We start from the raw sequence: 20,307 nt of genomic DNA on the forward strand, positions 1-20,307 counted from the left end.
CCTGTACTTGGCGTTGAGGCGCTGATTGACAGGCTTGGACGAAGAGGGTTTCAGCCATCCCTTTTTTGCCAAGGTAACAACGTCCTTCTGCATCAGGATCCCCGTTCTAGCCATGGGGCATAGAGTGAGGACCTCGGCCAGGACCCCCACCTACGGTTGTTCCACCTCGGGTCGTGGAAGCCCCAAGTATTTGGCCAAACCTGGGAGCTGTTCGTGAAAGGCCTTCCCAGGCGTGTTGGGGTACTCTTCCTTATCGGTGTCCACTAAGGTGTCCGGCTGGTCTGGCACGGGTGGAGGAGTGCGGGGCGCTGAAGTCTGCAGTGTGGGAACCGGAGCCGGGGGCTGCTGTGGAGGCTGGTGCAGAACCGCTGAATTGTGGGAGACAGGGAGCCGGAATCGAAGGACCCGGTGTCGGCAGCAGGGGCTGCGTGGGGGCCTGAGGCGCTGGAGCCATAGGAGGAATGACTATAGGTGCCGGCAGTGATCCTATCCCAAAGGATGGCCCCCATCTGAGGAGATCTCATGAGTGTGAGGAACTTTTCAAAAAACCTGTCCTCACAGGATGGAGGAGTGGTAGGTGGTATTGACAGAGTAGCAGGGGGCTGCTGGGGCCAGGGCGTACTCTGTCTTGCTGGTTGTGTGGTAAATCTGCCCTGTGATGCTGACGGATAAGCTGGAGGCCACGAACCTGGTAAAGACCAGTCCCACCTTGAAACTCATTCTCCCACCTGCTCCGCACCAGGGGCCGGTATCGGAAAGCGGCCATTTTGTCTGGCTGCATGGCATATATCAGCGTTGTGGTGTTTGCCTCGCTGGGCCCGGCCTCCTCCAGGACTCTTGGCGGTGGAGCTTGAGGCCTACCCTACACCTCAGGACAAGGCCTGGGAGGCGTACTGCCCTCGGCTGTGTCGCCGGTAGTGCTGCCTACATGCGCCCCCTCAGAAATCTGTCTGGTACTAGGGCATAGCCCCTCGGGTGGATACCCGGTAAAAGAACCTTGCAGTCCCTCAGCACTGTCCCCGTAAGGATTTAACGACCCCTCGGCTTGGCGGCTGGTAGCTGAGGCAGCCTCTGTACCTGTGCTGGTGCGAGAACCTGACCGGTCTGTCCCGCTCAGGCGTTTCCTTGGGAAGGAATCACCCTTGTGGGATGCGATGGAAAAAAAGCCCTACCTTGGACCTTGACTTGTGTCTGACGAAGTCCTTCAAGTCCTCTGGAGGCGACTTTTCGAAGAGATCCCTCCACAGAGCTAACCTGTTCTTCAGCACGTGCGGTGTAAGAGTGTCACACGCGGTACACCCGTTCCATCTGTGATCGGGGCCAAGGCAGAGGAGCCAAAGAGCGTGGGGGTCGGACGTAGGGAAGAACCCTTCACAGTTTGGACACCTGCTGAAGCCCGCTGACGTCGACATGCTCTGGGGAGGAGTGTGGCCCCAGAGAATGGAGTACCCGATTAAGACCAAAAAAACAAAGACAGTATCTGGGGAAGAGCGTGTGAAATTACAAGGCCGAAGCCAACCCTGGAGCACTGGTGAAAGCGGTCCGTTCCTGTCAACGTGGAAAAGGGGACTGGGGAGTGGCACCAGTAGGCAGAGTCAGGGGAGTGCATGCTCCAGGGCCTCGCCCCCGCACACCTCTAAATTTAAAGCAGAAGAAGGTATTTTCTAGTGAAAAAGGTTCTGTCTCTTGTCCCTAGCGAAGCACGCCCCTGCAGTATGGAGGAATGGGGATGGGACGTAGGAGTAAGAGTACCTCGTCGTGGCCGGGGATCTCAATGCTACCTGTGTACGATCTCAACCGACAGGGGGACCCCACAGCGCAAAGAGCATTTCTCTTTCAGGGGGCTGCATGGGACCAATACTTTGTGACGTGGGATCTTCAAGTCTGTTTACCAGGGGAATTGGAGCTGAATGCTTTTTATACATGGGGCCATGGATTTACTATTTCTCTGTATCCGAGGACTTAGGCTGTTTATGTGACCCTTTGGTGAGGGGGAATGCCCTGGGCAGCGACCATTTCCCTTTAATTCTGTCCATGCATCTACCAAATTCCATTTATCATCTGGAATATGGTGCAGCATTCATTACACCGGGGGAGGGGGGGGGGGCGACGGTGAAATGGAACACCAAAGTGTGTCGAATTTTTATCAATATAGGGGAAAACGACCTGCGAAACATGGAGATGGAAGGAGTTAGGATAACTGCCAATAATTACAACCATAGCCTATTGGAATGCATACTTTTTTCCAATAGGGGTCAAATGAGTGATGGCAAACATAATCATCCTTACGATACAAAGTTAAGGAGGCGAAACAAGTCAAGAGGGCAGCTATCACAACCTCCCTTAAAATCCCAACTGGTGGACGCCCATTCCAAGATGCCAAGAGGTTCATTGTAGCAAAATACAAACAAACCCTTAAATGCAGTGGTCGGGAAAGACTCATAAAAGAATATAAAGAGGTTAAGACCCTCATCCAAAAAGATAAACTTCTGGAGAAAAATGGGGGGAATCACGAAGGGTTTGCAGAATTGTATTGAGTGTAACATCACAGCACAGGTGTGGGTAAGCTAGATCACCAAAAACCACTCTATGCCCCATGGTGATGAAGGTCAATTAGCCTTAGCCAATCTGGGGACGGAACAGTGTGACTTCAAGTGGCAGATTGATGATGTATTGTGGGCAATTGCTAAGGCAAAACATCAAGGGCTCCTGGCCCTGACAACATCCCTCCGGCTTTAATTAAGAGCAAACTGGCGGCCTGGGCCAATCCTCTGTGGGACTTATTCAATCATGTAAGCAAAACGCTTACAGTTCCAGATACATGTAGAGAATCTACTATCATTCCTATTTTTAAGCAAGGTGACAGGATGGATCCTAGGAACTTTAGACCTATAGCCCTCTTGGACTCCTCCAGGAAAATATCTGGAACTCTCCTGTTAAGGGAACTTAAGGCACAAATTACTTTGCAATGCCTGCTCTCACAATATTAGATTGGGTTTCGAGCAGGAATGGGAACCTCCCTAAATTCCTTGAATGTGTCACATCTGCTAGTAGCTGTTAAAAACCGAGTGGTGGGCACAGTTTAAATGGCATCAATAGATATGTCCAATGCCTTCGATACATAAGCAGATCAAGGCTTTGGAGGAAACTCTCAGCTATGAATTTGCAACAAAGTTTGGTCCAGCTTTTGGCATTACTGCATACAGACACAACACTCAGGGTAAGGCTGACTACGGAAGGAGCCAGGATGACCCTATCGCCATGTATGTGGGTTTGCGGCAGGAATGTGTTGTGGCTCCAACTCTGTTCAATCTTTACCTGGCAGACCATAAACATCTCTGGGTGGGAGTAACTACAAACTTTGTTTAGCTGAGGTCAGTATCCCTAGACTGTATCACTTTTGCTGATGACACCGTTTTGTTTGGCCTGACACCAATTGGGCTGCAGAGGAAGCTAACCCTTTTTTAAATTATGCAGCAGAAAACAACCTAAAGACAAATGGTCAAAAGTCGAAGGTCATTATTTTCTCTACTAAAAGGTGGCCTAAAACCATGATATGGCACAGGGGAGGTAATCCCCTTGAGAGGGTAGAGTCCCTGAGATATATGGCATACCATATCACCAATACGAGAGCTCCAGGGAAAGGTGGAATTCTCAGCTGTGTCACTTCTCGCTAAAACCCCTGTTGCATTACTACTTGTCTAGTGTGGAAGTGGTACTGTTGTATGGTCTGGATCTTTCCTAAACAATCTGGGGGAGTACCTCAACTCGGTTCAAGGGGTGCTCTGGAAAAAAACGCTGGGACTTGCAAATTCGACCCCAAATTCAATCATCAAAGAGGAGTTTGGCCTGATCTCACTGGCAACTAAAACCAAGTGGAGAAAACTGTCAGAGTTTGCTAAATTATCAAACCCGCCACCAATGTTCCTTTACAAGAGTTGGGATGAAGACCAGACTAGAGTCTGGCGGTAGCATCACAGAATTTAAAGATCAAATGACCGAAACACCCTGACAAGGACCTCCATGCAGTGTGCTGGCAGCACATAACCTCCAAACTCTAAGGCTGCAGGAGCCATGCCTTCAGGTTCAGAGATCCTGGGTTGTGATGAAGGATTGTGCCATTCTCCCTGGTGAATAGATCCGGAAGTAGCAGCAACTTGACTGGAGGGGTCACTGACAGGCTGAGTAGGTCCGGATACCAAAACTGCCTCGCCTACGCCAGGGCGCTGGGTATTATCCTGCACCAACACGTTCTGAGTGTGTTGATCACACGTAGCAGGAGAGGAAACAGGGGACAAGCGTACAGAAACAGACCTTCCCACAGGAAGGAGAAGGTGCCCCCCCCATTCTCCTCGGCTGGTGGAATCTGCTGGCAAACTTCTGGCATTTTGAGTTTGCCACTGTGGCAAAAAGGTTGATCGGAGTATTGCCCCATTTGACGAACACCTGATCCTAATGAAGTTCTCACTCGTGGCAGGAGCGCAGTTCCCGGATGAGGGAGTCGGCGATGGTGTTCTTGACGCCTGCCAGGTGAAACGGGACGAGGAAAATCCCATGTCTGATGGCCCAATGCCACAAGCCCTGAGCTTCCTTAGAGAGTGCTCGAGATTGAGTACCCGCCTTGCTTCCTGATGTAGAACATGGTGGTGGTGTTGTTCGTGAAGATCCTCACCACCTTGCCTTCTCAAAGATGGTAGGAAAGATTTGAGGGCCCAGAACACTGCCCATAGCTCCAGGATGTTGATGTGCAGAAGTTGTGTAATCAGGTTTGAGCTCTCCAATCTTCCATTGAGCCGTCTGTGGTGACCGTCTCCTGGTATGGCGCCGTTTGAAATCCCGTCCCCTGGGTGAGGTGGGCATGCACCCCCACCACTCTAACACACACCGGCACTCCTCGTTGAGGTGGATCTTGTCCGCAAAACTCCCAGACACTTGTATCCAACGTGCATCCAAGAATCGCTGTAGGGATCACATTTGCAACCTGCAGAGACAGACGAGGTTGATGCAGGACGACATCATGCCCAGCACTGACTTGATTTCCCGAACCGAGGCCGGCTTCGCAGACGACAGTCGCTGCACCTTCCCTTGAATGGGCGCTAGCCTCTCCCACGAGAGGGATGGCAGGCAAGCCACTGTGTTGAGTCTGGTGGCGAGGAACAGCAGGTTCTATGATGGCGTTAATCAGGACTTCGGATACTTTACGGAGAACCCCAGCTCTGTCATTAGTCGGACGGTCTTCTTTGTGTGCTCGTCAGCCAGCGCCTGAAATAGAGCGAATATCAGCCAATCATCCAGGTACGGGTATATGTGTAGGACCTGCAGATGCAAGTTGGCCGCCAACGGGACCAGGCATTTTGTGAAAACCCTTGGGGTCGACTTTAAGCCGAACATTAGGGCCTTGAACTGGTAGTGTTGGCCGTGTACCACAAAACGTAGTAATTTCCGATGATTACTGTGTATGGGGACATGGAAGTATGCATCCTCTAGGTCCCACATCAAGAAATTATCTTCCTCCAGTTGACCGAGCACATGTTGCAATGTGACCATCCTGAATTTTTGGGACTTTAGGTATTTGTTCAGACAGCATAGGTCCAGGATGGGTCTGCAACTTCCTGTCTTCTTTCTGACCAGAAAGTATCTGGAACAGACTCCGGAGCCCCGAAGCCATTGGGGAACGAGCTCTATCGCCCCTTTCTGTAACATGGCTCGCACCTCTTCTTCGAGCTGAGAGATGTGCTGCTCCTGACGGGGAACCAGTGGAATACGAGAGCACCTGCATTGGAACTCAAAAGGTGTGTCCCTGAGCGAGAGCGTCCAGCACCTACCTGTCGGTGGTGATCTTCTTCAACACGCTGATGGACCTCGTCAGCCAGCCTTGCCTGCGTCGGGGCCCGACGTATTGGCCGGGTCAGACTTACTTGGGCGCCGGAGCTCTGCCCTGTGGCCAACAGTTACGCTGACCTCCGCTACTGTAGGCCTGGAGCGATCACTGTTGGCTTCCAGGCGAGTTTGCCTGTATGATGTGGAGTATCCCTTGGATGATTTGCTCGACTTTTCCCTGAGGAGCGAAAAGACGACAAACGATGCTGCTGCTGAGTGCCAAGGGAACGCACTGTGTACGTGTCCATCTTTATGGCTTGTAGGGATTTGTCGACCGCCTTCCCAAACAGGTTTTCACTGTCGAAAGGCATGTCCAGCACCTTTGCATGAATATCCTGGCGAAGGTTAGTGGCCTTCAACCATCCCTGTCGATGAAGGCCAACACAGTTTTCCATCTGTCGGAAGCCTGTGGCTGCCTTGTCCATTGCCACCATAATAGCATGGTCTGATGCCACGTCCCTTTCCTGGAAGAAGGCGAGAGCCTCGGTTTTCTTGTCGTCTGGAAGGAATTCCAGGATAGGGCCCAGCTTGTACCAGAGCTCCCAGTCGTATAGGGACAAGATAGTCAGAGCATTAGCCGTGTTGATCGCAGATGCAGCCATGTAGATGACACTCTTCCCCATGGCGTCCATCTTCTTCCCCTCATTGTCCAGGGGGACCGACGTTTTCCTGAGGCGGATGACACTACCGAGTCTGGTGACGGTTGTGACCTCAAGCACTTGGGTGCAGAGTCTGGCACCCGATATTTCCTCTCCAACCTGACTCGTTTGGATGGAGCCATGCATGAGTTTTTCATGAGGGGCAGGCCTTTGTCCAAACAGGGTACTGACATGATCGTCTTCCTCTTGTACTCTCGTCGCTGGTATAGGAGGCCCTTGTTTTTGGTTTCCTTGGGCAACAGTTGGAACAGCTCAGAGGCCCTGGAGATCATTGAGTGGAATGATCCTACCTCATCTGGGGGAGAGACTATGAGAAGCGCCCAGGTGCTGTGATTAGTTGTACGCCGGGACAAAGTCCTCATCATTGTCGGTTCCCATGGCCGTCGTGGCCATGTCCATACCAGTGTCCATGTATGTATTCGCGTACACTGATGGAGTCGGGTCCTGACATGCTGGCGAAGGCTGATGTGGCGGCATCGGCTTACGCTTCCTCTTCTAACGTGGAGGCTAGTCAGGGGCCTACGTTACAACCGGTGCTGGTGTTGGAGACAACCGTTGCTGGATCTCTGTCACTAGTGTGTGGCGAGTTGACAGGATGTCCATGGATATGTCCATCAGCTGGGGAGTGAGCGGTGGGGTGCAAGGCCCTGCGCCACCTTCCTCCTGGTGGACATATAAGGATGGACGCTTGGTCGTCGTCCTCCTCCTGGTGGACTGTACGGCTGGACGCTTGGTCGTCGTCGTCCATCGAGTAGATGTCCATTGGCTGATCGTATGGAAAATTGGAGTGCTGCTTTGGGGCCTCCTCACTCCCCCTTCCCTCCTGAGGGCTGTATACTGGGATATTAACTGGTGCCTCACCCCCCCAGGGTTTCCTTCAGCATTTGCTGCTGCCTCGGCAGCCGTGTTGCGCCTGGGAGGCAGAGATCATCTCTGCGCTGTAGGGACCACCCTCGGCCGGGTTTGTACCTCCCGCCGTAGTGGTCATCGCAGAGGATGTCGACAAAGCGGTCGACTGGGTCTTTGGCTGCACCGGGTGAGCCTGCTGTGAAGCCCTCTTCCTCCGGCCTTTGTTTTTCAGATGTATCCTGTAACTTGACCAGGGTGGAGGACTTCCTCTTTGAGGAGGAAATCATTGGCAGGCTGGCTGAGGTGGTGGACGGCGATGGCGATCACGTCTATCCGACCTGGGACCCACATCAGCGGCGAACTAGGCAATATCAGCCATGCGGTTCTTGGCCTTGTCTTGGACCCCCATGGATCTGGCGTCCTCAAAGGACTTAGACCTCCTCTTGGAGGGAGACCACTCCTCGGACTGACCAGTCCTGGGTGAGTCATGAACCTGCTTGGTGGAGGGGTCAGGGGCCTTGCTCGACTTGTGCCATGCCGCCAGCCTGCTATATACCTGTCTTTCTTCGTCTTTTTCGAGAATCCCAGGCTTGCACCCATCCTTGTTGTGGTCCGGGTGAAGGCAGTAGAGACACTTTTGATGTTTGTCCTCCAATAAGATGTTCCTTAGCCCGCATTGAGCGCCGGGTCTAAAGAAGGTCCTTCCCTCCCTTTTCTCCTCCGTCATGTTCGGAGGGCGCGAGGTAGGCCCAAGTCGGAATTCCAGAAACTTCGCTGAACAACAGCCCTTGAGGGGCGCGCAACTTCACCGACAACGGATTCCCGTTGCTGGCCGATGTAGATAGGAGCAAAAGGGCTCTGATGGAACAAAAAGAGAACTTTTCCACGAAAAAAGAACAAAATAGCTCGGAGAGCAATTCAAGGACTCCCAATACAGAAGCATGCAGTTAAAAAATCTGAAGAGGGCTGCCAGAGGCGGGGATTAGACAGAGGACTGTTATTGGATTGGGGCAGTATGACCCAGAGGACAGTGTTTGGTTTAGAGGAAAATTACAGTTTTAAAGTGAAAGTGAAACTGTTTTCTTTTACAGAGGATTCCCAGCCTGACGACGGGGAATATTCATGAGCATGTGAATCCATGCTACACCCCATGCTGGAGAATTAGAGATATTAAATCACTAATTTACAAAGATTTCGATTTGTGAAAAACATTTTCTACTAACAGGTTTTGGATGTCACATCTCCTTGTAGGTCATGTGTGTTTTGCCAGCAAAAATTAAGCAAAGTAATCCTGCTTGCGTTTGTAGGCAGCTTGAAAGCTAATTATACACCAGACAACGACCAACTCCTTATCAAAGGATAACTCTCTTTATACAGAGGGCTGAGTGTGCTTAGAAAAAAACAAAACTTAACACTAAACTACATCGTCGTTGATGGATAGAAGACACTAAAGAACATGCAAAGTCTGATGTTTAATTTACGAATGTATGCATGAGACTGGTGCAACATTAGTGATGCGGGGAAGACATATAAAATGTGAAAACTGAAGGATTTAAGTAGCCAACAGAAAGATGCATTTAAATTTAAATGTATTCAATATACAGAGTTTCGCGCTTGCCACATTTAAATATTTCATTTCGATTTTAATTCAGGTAAATGAAGTATTCAGTTGTGTTTCACAAAGCAAAAAAATTGTGGTGGGTTTTTAAAAACAAGAAAAATCCTTTCACCTGTAATGGGTGTTAAATAGGGAGACACAAACCACACAGCGCAATTTAGCAAACACCACTGGATACTTACCTCCAGATGATGATAAAATATCATTTCATTATAGCAGAGCCACACAGCAATGAAGCGTGGTTATGCAAATGAGCTTAAATGCTCTCTTTTACTCCATGCAGAAAATGTCACTCTCTTATAGGGCAGATCTATTTTACACACAGCTTTATCAAACAAAGAGGCAGCACTCAAAGATGCAAAACCAACATCTGCGTTTTTCTTTCATTGGGCCTCATATGTGTGGCGCAGGTTGACATGCCCGAGATTTGAGCATGCTTCTCCATACACCATCACTATTATGGTGGGTTTGAAAAAAGCAAGGAAAGAATCGCCTTCCTATCGTAGGTTTGTGCTATTTTCAAACCTGTCATAACATTGATGAAACAAGTATGTGGTTGGTTTTTGCATCCTGGAGGGCTGTCCGTCTTTGGTTGATAAAGCTAAGCATAAAACAGCAACGCCTTATAAGAATATTCTGCATGGAGCAAAAAATGAAGCTTTTCATCTAGTTTTCATACCCATGCTGCACGGCGATGTGGTTCTGATCTGGAGGTGAACTTCCAGTGATAGCTACTAGGTGGTGCAACCAATACAATCATTAATTATGTATTCATATCCACAGCAAAAATACTTACCGTTTGAGCTTTTTACCGACGTCTCTTGGAGAGTCTTTGTGAGAAGACCGGGAACGAGAACTCTCTTTGTAAGACCTTTCAGACTTTTCAGAGCGCTCAGATTTTGGCGAAGGGGATTTGGCTCGTCTCCCACTGCTGCTACGACAAGGGCTAGGAGATGTGCTGTGTCGTTGTTTCCTATGTAAAACAAACAATGACTAGCTCAGATTTTTAAACATTCCAATAGATTATTTGTTGCTTTTCATTCAAATCATTGTCATAAATGCTTTGATATTCAAAATGCAATATCAGAGTTAAGAAAAATTACCCCCAACAGTCTGAACATACAGTGTCTCGTGGGCATCTCACGGGACTCACAGGCCACCCAAAAGGCTTCAAACTTCCTCAACCTCCTGAGAACCGACGGGATGACAGGCATCAGTGGAAATGCATAATGAAGGTCGAGGACCCATTCCATGAGAAACGCATGTCCTAGTGCACCCTTCCTCAGTAAATTCCTCTAGCAGGACTGTCTGCAGTTCGCGCTGGCCCTTGTGGTGAACAGATCCACTGTAGGTGTATACCATAGAGCAAAGATCTCGGCCAGAACTCCCTAGCACACTTACGACTCGTGTGAGACAATACTCTGCCTCCTCAGAGCATCGACAACCCATTCTCTGCTCCTGCCAGATGGGCTGCAGAAACAGATCTGGTTCTCCAGCAACCAGAACCATAGTCGCAATGCCTCCCTGCATAAGGGCAGGGAACACACACTCCCTTGTTTGTTGAGGTAGAGCATGGCTACTGTGTTGTCTGTCAGGATAAGGATGTGCTTCCCCGAGGGAAGACAAAATGGTCATCAGGGCTAGCCTGATCGCCCGCAACTCCAGTCTGTTGATGTGCCACCAGCGTTCCACTGGGACTAAAGGCCAATCACCTGCAGATCCCTGCAGTGAGTGCCCCATCCCTTCAGGGAAGCATCCGTGACCACTTGGGCCTGGGGCCACAGTGGCCAAAAGGGTTCCTCCTCCATCATGTTCTCTCTGCTGGCCCACCAAAAGAGGTTGTTGGCCACCAACTTCGACATCCTGAGAATGTCCTTCATGGTGTCGAAGTACCAGAACCACTAATCCCTCAACAGCCACTGCAGGGATTGCATCAGCAGTATGTCATCTGGTACCAGTAAAATGCAGGAAGCCATGAGACCTAAGAGGCGCAGGAAGGAAGCCGCTGGTAGACTGATGTGGTTCTGGAAAAGCACAACCATCTGCCTGACATTGGTGACTTTCTCCTCGGAAGCAAAACCTTCCCTACCCGACTGTCCAGGACTGCTCTGATGAATTGGAGTTTCAGTGTTGGTAACAGGTGGGACTTTTGGAAGTTCAGGGACAAGCCTTCTCCGGAGACCTTTCTTGGATCACCCAGTTGTCCAGCTATGGAAATACGTGGACACCGGATTGCCCGAGTTGCCCCGTCACCACTGCCATCAACTTGGTGAAAACCCTGGGTGCGGAGGTTAAGGCAAAGCGGATCGGCAAATGGAAATAAGCGTCCTGAAGATCCAGCAACACCAACCAGCCCTGGAGCTGTTGAGCCTGACGAATTTCTTTCAACGTCACCATACTGAACTTCTCCTTCCTAAGGAACTTGTTCAAGCCCCTGACGTCCAAGATGGGACAGAGTCCCCCTACTTTCTTGGGTACCCAAAAATATTGAGAGTACCAGCCCGATCCTCTCTGCTCAGGTGGCACCTCTTCCACTGCACCCTTCAATAACAGGGCCCCCATTTCCTCCTGGAGCTCCTGTTCCAGTTTTTGTGGAGAAGGGTGTTCTATCCAGAGGTTGTCTTAGAAATCGCAGACAGTATCGCCATCTGACAAACTGCAAGGCACTTGTGTCAGAGGTTATCTCCTTCCACCTGTCCCAGTGCTCGCAGATTCTCCCTCCAACTGCGAAAACGTGCCGGGAAAACTCAAAACAGCCTAGCGGGCGCCACCGCTGCAGTCTGAGGGCTCTTTGAGACCCCGCTATCCTGTCCGGGACGCAAGAAAAGCCTATGCCCTTGCCTGGCTTGTGGGAGCTGTACCTTCCTTCCAAATAGTACATATGGCCTGTAACCCTTGCCTCTAGAGGGGAAGCCAAAGGATTGCTTGGTCGGCTGTTGCACAGCTAGACCCAGTGATTTAGCAGCTAACTAGGAGTCTTTACAGTTCTCCAAAGACTTGTCAGCTTTTGGCCCGAACAAGTGCTCACTGTCAAATGTCATGTCCAAAAACTGGCTTGAAAGTTAGGTGTCACGTTGATCACCTTCCGCCCCCTGCTCCTCACCTGAAGATCCTTGGCCTTCTCTGACACTGGATGGCTTCTTCCGTAGTGCCTTGGGATGTTCCTTAGATGGTTTCTCCCTTGATCTCCTGTCATGCAAGTAAGGCCTGGCTCCCTCGGAGGCCACCTCGACAGGGAATGGGACCTGTCTTGAGGGGGGCCCCGAGGAGCCAAGCCCCAAAAAGACAGGGAAAAAGCCGATGGATGGCACAAAAAACCCTGCAGACTGTTCCAGGAAGGATACTCGAGTCGAGTATAGTTGCAAGAGGCAGACCGGTAAAGTTCTGGGGTGACTTTCACTTCTCAGGATCACATAGGAAGCAAGCCGGCAAAGCTCCAGGAATAATATACCAGCAAAGAGTACGAGGTATTGGGAGAAGTAGAAGAGTACTGTAAGCTGTCACAGAAGGATCCGTAACAATCTCAGAAGAGAGCGAAGGAAGCAGAAAGGATAGAAAGAGAGGGAGAGACTAGAAGTCAGGTATAGTCCCAATCCCAAAGGATAAACAGAACCCCGAAGCTAATAGAGAAGAACGCGATGAGGCGCGAGAGTGGCGGAGGAGACCGCGAGTCGGAACGGCGAGGCGCCGAAGGTAAGGAATCAGAGTGGAATGATGAGCGGCAGACGCCGCGGAAAGAAGGAAGCAAGGTAAAATCGTAGGAAGGGCAAGTAGAGTGAAGCGCAGGTAGAAAACGGTAGAAGTCTGGGAGGAGGCTACTCGGAGGAGTAGCCGAGCGAGCGTATCGTTGAAAATCACAGATACAACGCGCAGGTAAGTGGGCGGGGCTGGTTTAAGTAGCGGTGGCCTCCATGTTGGTTGAGGGCTAGGCCGTTACTGTCAGGTTCTTCGTGGCAGTGCTTTCCAATCGTGCCATAGCTTCCAGGGACGGAACGTGACAGTATGGCCTCTCCCTCCCCGGAACCCCCCTGGTTTTCCTGGATACCTCAGATGAAACCTTCTTACGAGTCTGGGTGCGTGAAGATGGTACCTGGGTTCCCACGTCCTTTCATCTTCGGAATATCCCTTCCAATGGACCAGATATTGGAGTCTCCCTCGGTGGTAACGTGAATCCACTAAGTAATCAACCTCGTATTCTTGGGATTCCTCCATCTTCGGAGTCTTAATCTTCATAGTCTTGCGGTGAAAAGGATCCTCCTTGTATTCCTTGAGTAATGAGGTGTGGAAGACTGGATGTACCCTTTGAAGACCCCTAGGTAAGCGTAGTTCATAAGCTACGGGGTTGATCTGTCTGATGATGGGATAAGGACCCAGGTATCGAGGTGCAAATTTGCCTGTGTGTATCCATCTAGGAAGATGTTTGGTAGATAACCAGACTCTCTGTCCTGGCTTCCATTCTGGGTTGGTCCGTCGACTTCTATCCGCCCATCTTTTCTGTGTGAGCTGACTGCCTTCCAGTGCTTCTCTAGCCATTCTATGAACTTCCTTGAGTTCGGACAACCTGTCATCTATGGCGGGAGATTGGGTAGGTTGCATTCCGGTCCAGGGCAGTTGTTGTGGATGATACCCGTAAGTGCAGTAGAATGGACTCATGCAAATGGACGTGTGGTAATTGTTATTATAGGCAGATTCAGCCTGAGAGAGAAAGGCTGCCCATCTTTCTTGTTTGTGACTACATAAACACCTTAAATATTGTTCCAACCCAGCATTGAGTCTCTCGGTTTGTCCGTTAGTTTGGGGGTGAAAACCAGAGGAAAGTGCTCGGCTGATACCCAATTGGTGACATAGTAACGTCCAGAATTTGGAGGTGAATTGGGTTCCGCGGTCCGAAATGATGGTCCGAGGCAATCCATGGAGACGAATGACATCTCTGAGAAAGATCGAAGCCGTCTCTGGAGCTGACGGAAGACCTGAAAGAGCAGAAAAATGAGCCATCTTGCTGCAGGTGTCTACAGTGACCATAATAGCTGTCTTATTCTCGGATTCTGGCAGGTCAACAATAAAATCCATGGAAATCAGTTCCCAGGGTCTAGTGGGTAGGAAAGGCTGTTGCAACAGGCCCAAAAGTTTGCCTGTTTGGTATTTGTTGGCGGCGCATACAGGACAGGTGGTTACATATCTTTTGACATCCTTGGGTAGTCCTGCCCACCAGAATCTGCGGCTTATGAGTTCCTGTGTTTTCTTGATACCTGGGTGTCCCGCTAGGGGGGTATCGTGGCACCATGATAGTATCTGTTCTTGAAGCTCTCTGGAAGGGAGAAACAGCTCTGTACCATGGTAGTATAGACCGTCATTGGCCTGAGTGACGGAGGCGGGTATGGCCGGTAGAAGACTGTATTGGGTTACCAGATCTTGTAGAAGTGGCACGACCCTAGCCATAATCTTCAGATTTGGGAACAAGAGGTCATGCTCTTGCGGTAGGTTGTTTTCCTCTCCTTGGCATCTGGAGAGTGCGTCTGCCATCTTGTTTTCAGTACCCGGTACATATGAAATGGTGAACTCAAATTGGGAAAAGTAATAGGCCCATCTGGCATGTCGAGCATTGGTGCACTCCATCTGCTGCAATACTCGGAGGTTGCGATGATCTGTAAGTATTTGGAAAGGATAAGCTGCTCCCAAGAGTAGGTGCCTCCACTCTTGACAGGCTGATTTTATGGCAAGTAATTCTCTTTCCAGAACTGAGTAATTACGTTCACTTTTCGTCAGAGTCCTTGAGTAATAAGCGACTGGATGTTTGAGGCCATCGTCCGTTCTTTGTAGAAGTACGGCTCCCAGTGCTCCTCCAGACGCCTCAGTTTCCACGATAAAGGGTCTTGTTTGATCGGGTTGTATAAGTATGGGAGCCGAAGTGAATAACTCTTTAAGGCGCAAAAATGCCCTCTTCTGTTCTGGACCAAAAACGTACTTGACTCCTTTTTTAAGAAGACCGGTAATAGGTAACATCAGGTCGGAAAAGTTAGGGATGAACTAGCGATAGAAATTGGCTAAACCCAAGAATATTTGAACCTCCTTTATTCCTCTAGGTTCTTTCCATTCGATGATGGCTCTGATCTTCTCGGGTTCCATCTGGATTCCTTCCTTGGATAGGATATAACCTAGATAAGAAACTGTTGTTACTTCGAACTGGCATTTCTCGGGTTTTACCAGAAGGTGGTTAGACTGGAGTCGGTGTAACACCTGTCTCACATGTTCTTGGTGTTCTTGAAGCCTTTTAGAGTAGATAAGGATGTCATCCAGATAAATGACAACCGACACAAACAACATGTCAGAAAAGATCTTATCTATAAATCTTTGGAAAACAGCTGGGGCATTCACGAGACCAAAGGGCATGACACGGTATTCATTTAACCCGAATGGGGTTCGAAATGCGGTCTTCCATTCGTCGCCTGTCCTTATCCTGAGAAGATGATAGGCTCCCCTGAGGTCTAGCTTCGTGAAATAAGAGGCCCCTCTGACCGCTTCCAGAATGTCTCTGATTAAAGGCATAGGATAGCGGTCACGAACAGTGATCTGGTTGAGTCCCCTATAATCAATACAAGGCCGCAATTCGGTGGTTTCTTTTTTGGGGATGAAGAATAACGATGCTCCCCCGGACGATCGGGATTCCTGAATGAGTCCGTTCTGAAGGTTATCGTCTAAGTAGATCCGTAAGGCTAGTCTTTCGGAAGGAGACAAAGGATACATTCTACCAAAGGGAACCACGGACCCTGGAAGGAGATCTAAGGCACAGTCCTCTGGTCGATTGGGAGGTAATAGCTTGGGTACAGTGTCCTGAAACACCTCAGCATATTCCTGGTATAGTAGGGGAATGGCAGCTACCACCTTATGCTGGGGTGCTCGGTGCTCCTTGTTCTCTCCCTGGGTAGGGGGATTGATGGTACAGTGGTCCTTACAATAAGTAGAGTCAAAACGCACAACATTGGTGGTCCAATTGATCTGAGGGTTGTGACGTCTAAGCCATGGAATACCTATCACCAAAGGAAAATGTGCTGCTCGAATCAGGTCAAATATCATAGATTCATGGTGTTCTCCCAAGACCAAGTGTAAGGGTAAAGTCTCGGAATATATGGGACCTGAGGACAAGGGTTCACCGTCTACCCCTTCTACAGGGAAGGTCTCTCTTTGCGTCTAATGGCGATTCGTTGTGCCTTAGCCCATTCGATATCCATAAAGTTTCCTGCGGCTCCGCAGTCCAGCATGGCTAGAACTTCTATGGGGGAGGATTCTGTAGTCCATAGTTGAACCCGAAAGATCATCAGACTGTTGTCTTCCCTTAGTTCCGAGGGTCGGGTAAGGTTGCAAGGGCTGCTTCTTGTTCCCCCGAGACCACCCTTGCAAAGGACCGAGGGTTGGAGTTTTCCTTTCTTCGTGGAGGTACTTCCGGGCAGTCCCTGAGTAAATGCTTCGAGGAGCCGCAGTATAAACAGAGACCAGAGTCTCTCCTTCTTTTGCGTTCTGCAGGCGTCAAAGGACCTCGGGCTGTTCCTATCTGCATTGGTTCTTCTGATGTCGGCATGTCTTTGGGAGGATGTGGAGCAGGACTAGGTGATGGTAGATTGAGCCGAGGTCTCCTTCTTTCCTGTCGGCGTTCAGATAGCCGGTATTCCAATTGCAGCGTCAGTGTCATGAGATCTTGGAACGACGGTGGGCGAGCTACCCTAACCAACTCGTCCTTTAGTTCGTCCTGGAGACCTCTCCTAAATATCGTCTGCTTCGCCGAATCCGGCCAGTCTGTCTTCGCCGCTAGTCTCAGAAATCGGGATATGTAGGTCTGCACGTCTGTGTTCCCCTGTTTCACATCGAGTATTGCCTCAAGAGAGGTGTATAGGACCTCAGGACGATCGAATCTCCCTTTGAAGAGATCCACAAACTGGTCATAGTTGGACAGAGCAGGATCGTTTCTGGTCACCAAAGGGGTGGCCCATGCCAAGGCATTCCCTGTTAGGTTGGTGATAAGGAAACCGACCCTAGCTCTAGCAGTTTCAAAAGCATAAGGTCGAAAGACGAAGTGTACTTGGCAGGCGTCTAAGAATTCCTTTAGACCGCCGGGATAACCATCATACTTTCCAAATGTAAGAGGCATAGGCGGCAAATCCCCTTGGTCATCTCTACGGAAGACCATTTGTTGGAGTAAAGCGGCGTTCTCAGTCTTCAGGGCTTGTACTTCTATGGTTAAACCCTGTAAGGCGGCAACCAACTCCTGGTACTGTTCCAGAGAAGCCATGGTTACGTTCGGGCGTTGTATTCTGTCACGTTGATCACCTTCCCCCCCCTGCTCCTCACCTGAAGATCCTTGGCCTTCTCGGACACTGGATGGCTTCTTCCGTAGTGCCTTGGGATGTTCCTTAGATGGTTTCTCCCTTGATCTCCTGTCATGCAAGTAAGGCCTGGCTCCCTCGGAGGCCACCTCGACAGGGAATGGGACCTGTCTTGAGGGGGGCCCCGAGGAGCCAAGCCCCAAAAAGACAGGGAAAAAGCCGATGGATGGCACAAAAAACCCTGCAGACTGTTAAGCAGAACCCCGAAGCTAATAGAGAAGAACGCGATGAGGCGCGAGAGTGGCGGAGGAGACCGCGAGTCGGAACGGCGAGGCGCCGAAGGTAAGGAATCAGAGTGGAATGCCGCGGAAAGAAGGAAGCAAGGTAAAATCGTAGGAAGGGCAAGTAGAGTGAAGCGCAGGTAGAAAACGGTAGAAGGCTGGGAGGAGGCTACTCGGAGTAGCGAGCGAGTACAACAGATACAACGCGCAGGTAAGTGGGCGGGGCTGGTTTAAGTAGCGGTGGCCTCCATGTTGGTTGAGGGCTAGGCCGTTACTGTCAGGTTCTTCGTGGCAGTGCTTTCCAATCGTGCCATAGCTTCCAGGGACGGATCGTGACATTAGGTGAGAACCCTGAACTGTGTAGACAAGTTCACCTCTGCAGCACTGTGAACATCCAGGCACACCTGCAGTCCCTGATAAGCCACCTCCTTCCCATCATTAATCAAATCCAGAAAGCCATCCCTCACCTCTTTAACCGGGAGGAGATTTGTGGCTTCTGCTATTATCCTCCAGAGCCCATGGGAGTATTTCGCGAAGGCACAGAAGGCATTAATTGCCTTCAGGGCCATGGCTCCCTGATGCAAAGATTTTCTTGACCAGGGCATCCGTTTTCTTGGACTCCCTGTCTGTGGGAAGTTTAGAGGTGCATGTGGCCGGTCTGGAGCTCACTGTAGTGACTTCAACCACCAAACCCTCTGGCGTAGGGTGAGACGAAAGGGAAGGTAAGTCTTCCAAGGCCGTTTTTTATTTCTTTGTAAATTATGCACCCACAGCTGGTATGGAGCATGTTTTTTGCCACAAAGTGCCATTGGGGTACGATATGGCCATATTAAAGGGCAATGCCCTCTCTGTTTGTGGTCCCTTCTCCTGAATGTCTGTAAATTCATATTCCGTATGGGGCTTGGCCGGGGCAACCAGACCCAAGGACAGTATCACATTTTCTACTGTCCTCCTTTACTAGCCATTGGGGGTCCATAAGGGGGTGCCTACTGCAAGTCCAGGTCAGGGAGATGTGTCAAGCCCACTTGCATCGTGCAGACTTTCAGCTAGGGCCAGCAAATTGGTCTGGTCTCCTCAACTCCCCCAACTTCCCTGCTCATTGGCTCCATGCCAAAAGGGGCCAGATACCCTTCATCATCATAAATCGACCACATGTACCAAAGAAGGCTCGACTCGTGACCCAGCCCAGAGGTCTCTATGGGCTGATATGTCAAGGCCCACCAGCACCAGTATCTGCTTCATAGTCAAGGTCGAGCTCAAGAGCGTAGGGCTTAAGAGTGTAGGACCCAAAGTGGTCAATCTTTGCACCGGAACCTCAGGGCACAACTGGTGCCAGTCCAGCCTGTGGCATCAAGGCCAGAGCTATACCAGCCACGGCCTTTAGGAAGAGTCGGTGCATTTGCTCCTTAAAACACTGCACCCTCTTCAATCGGGGCTCCCGTAGCCTGACAGGAATTACCCTGCTCCTTCTTAGGCAGAATCCTGTGCAGTGCCCTTAGGGACCACTACACACAATTAAGACTACAAGTGGTAATACAAGTTCACCTTTAGTACAAGCCTGTACTACTATGTTAAAGTGGTAGCAGTAGCGGAGCAGCCAGGTTTATCTCAAGAGTATATTAGCAGTAGCAGAGATTACACAAAGGACCACAATTACTGTGACTCAAGCAAACACTGACTCAAGGTTTCAGGTAAAAAATATAAGTACATTTATTTCTAAACCATCTGTTACAAAACACTTAACTTCTATCAATTCGAAACCACACGTAAAATACACTACACACAACCAATTCCACTTGTGCCACAAAATTCAAGATAAGTACATTAGGATTTGACAGACCGGTGTTGCGATACTAACGCGTACTGCGGAGAGAAATGCTCACAAAGTTAAAACACACTTTGTACTTAAGAATTTCAAACAAGGGAAAAGTGAATAAAAAAACCAAAGGCAATACTTTTTCTAGGCAAGGAGACTCGAGGACGTGTTTAAAGATACAGATTAAAGTCAATAGGCCTGTGCCAGTGTCAATAGAGCAGATGCTCAGTTGCTGAGGATCACACGTTGAACAAGTCGAGATTCGAGATGCCAAGAGTTTGTAAAATTGTCAAATGGAAGGAAAAGTTATAAGAAGGAGGGAAGATAGAACAAATCTTCGTGGAAGAAAAGGGTTTGCACCGATTCCGGCTGGTCAGACGGAGAGAATGACCAAGTGTGCACAGTACCTTATTCCGTTGTAGAAAAGCTGGTGCCACGGCAGTTGTTCCTGGTAGTTCCTGCAGACTCACGGTTCCTGCGGCTTCAGTCGTGGGGACAAGAAGGAGGACGTCTGGAGCGATCTGCACTACCCAGTGATGAGGCCAGCAGCAGCAAAAAGAACAACGATGAATAAAACGTGCGCTCCATTAAATCAGGAGAGGGCTTTTCTGATGGCTATCAGGACCACTACAGCACAGCAGTGATTTCGACCCAGGAGAGGATTGTCTGACTGAAGAAAAGACGAGCTGGTTGATCCCACCAGGCTCAAGGGAAGAATACTCCGGACTGGATCTTCTCTTGTCGTTGAAGGGTCGATAGCTCAGGACTGCAGCAGGGCTTCACCGGGACTCGGGCTTGCAGCAGCTGTCCTCTTCTCCACTTCTCTTCGGTTCCTTGTAGTTCCAGTAGCGACTCTGACTTCTAGCCCAAGAGTCCTGCCTTCTAT

At 49.9% G+C, this 20,307-nt stretch overlaps 1 protein-coding gene across 5 annotated transcripts in view; it reads right to left on the reverse strand.

Annotated features, from left to right (window-relative positions):
• Nucleotides 1-20,307, reverse strand: part of U2SURP (U2 snRNP associated SURP domain containing) — a 1,877,492-nt gene that overhangs the window by 106,817 nt on the left and 1,750,368 nt on the right. For all 5 annotated transcript variants that reach the window (XM_069618259.1, XM_069618256.1, XM_069618257.1 and 2 more), the window contains one exon: nt 9,803-9,979. In XM_069618259.1, coding sequence (XP_069474360.1) covers nt 9,803-9,979 — 177 coding nt within the window. The remainder of the gene's footprint in view (nt 1-9,802; nt 9,980-20,307) is intronic.

Source organism: Ambystoma mexicanum, chromosome 10 (assembly GCF_040938575.1).
Source record: "Ambystoma mexicanum isolate Mex_15411 chromosome 10, UKY_AmexF1_1, whole genome shotgun sequence".
NCBI classification, from domain to species: Eukaryota; Metazoa; Chordata; class Amphibia; order Caudata; family Ambystomatidae; genus Ambystoma; species Ambystoma mexicanum.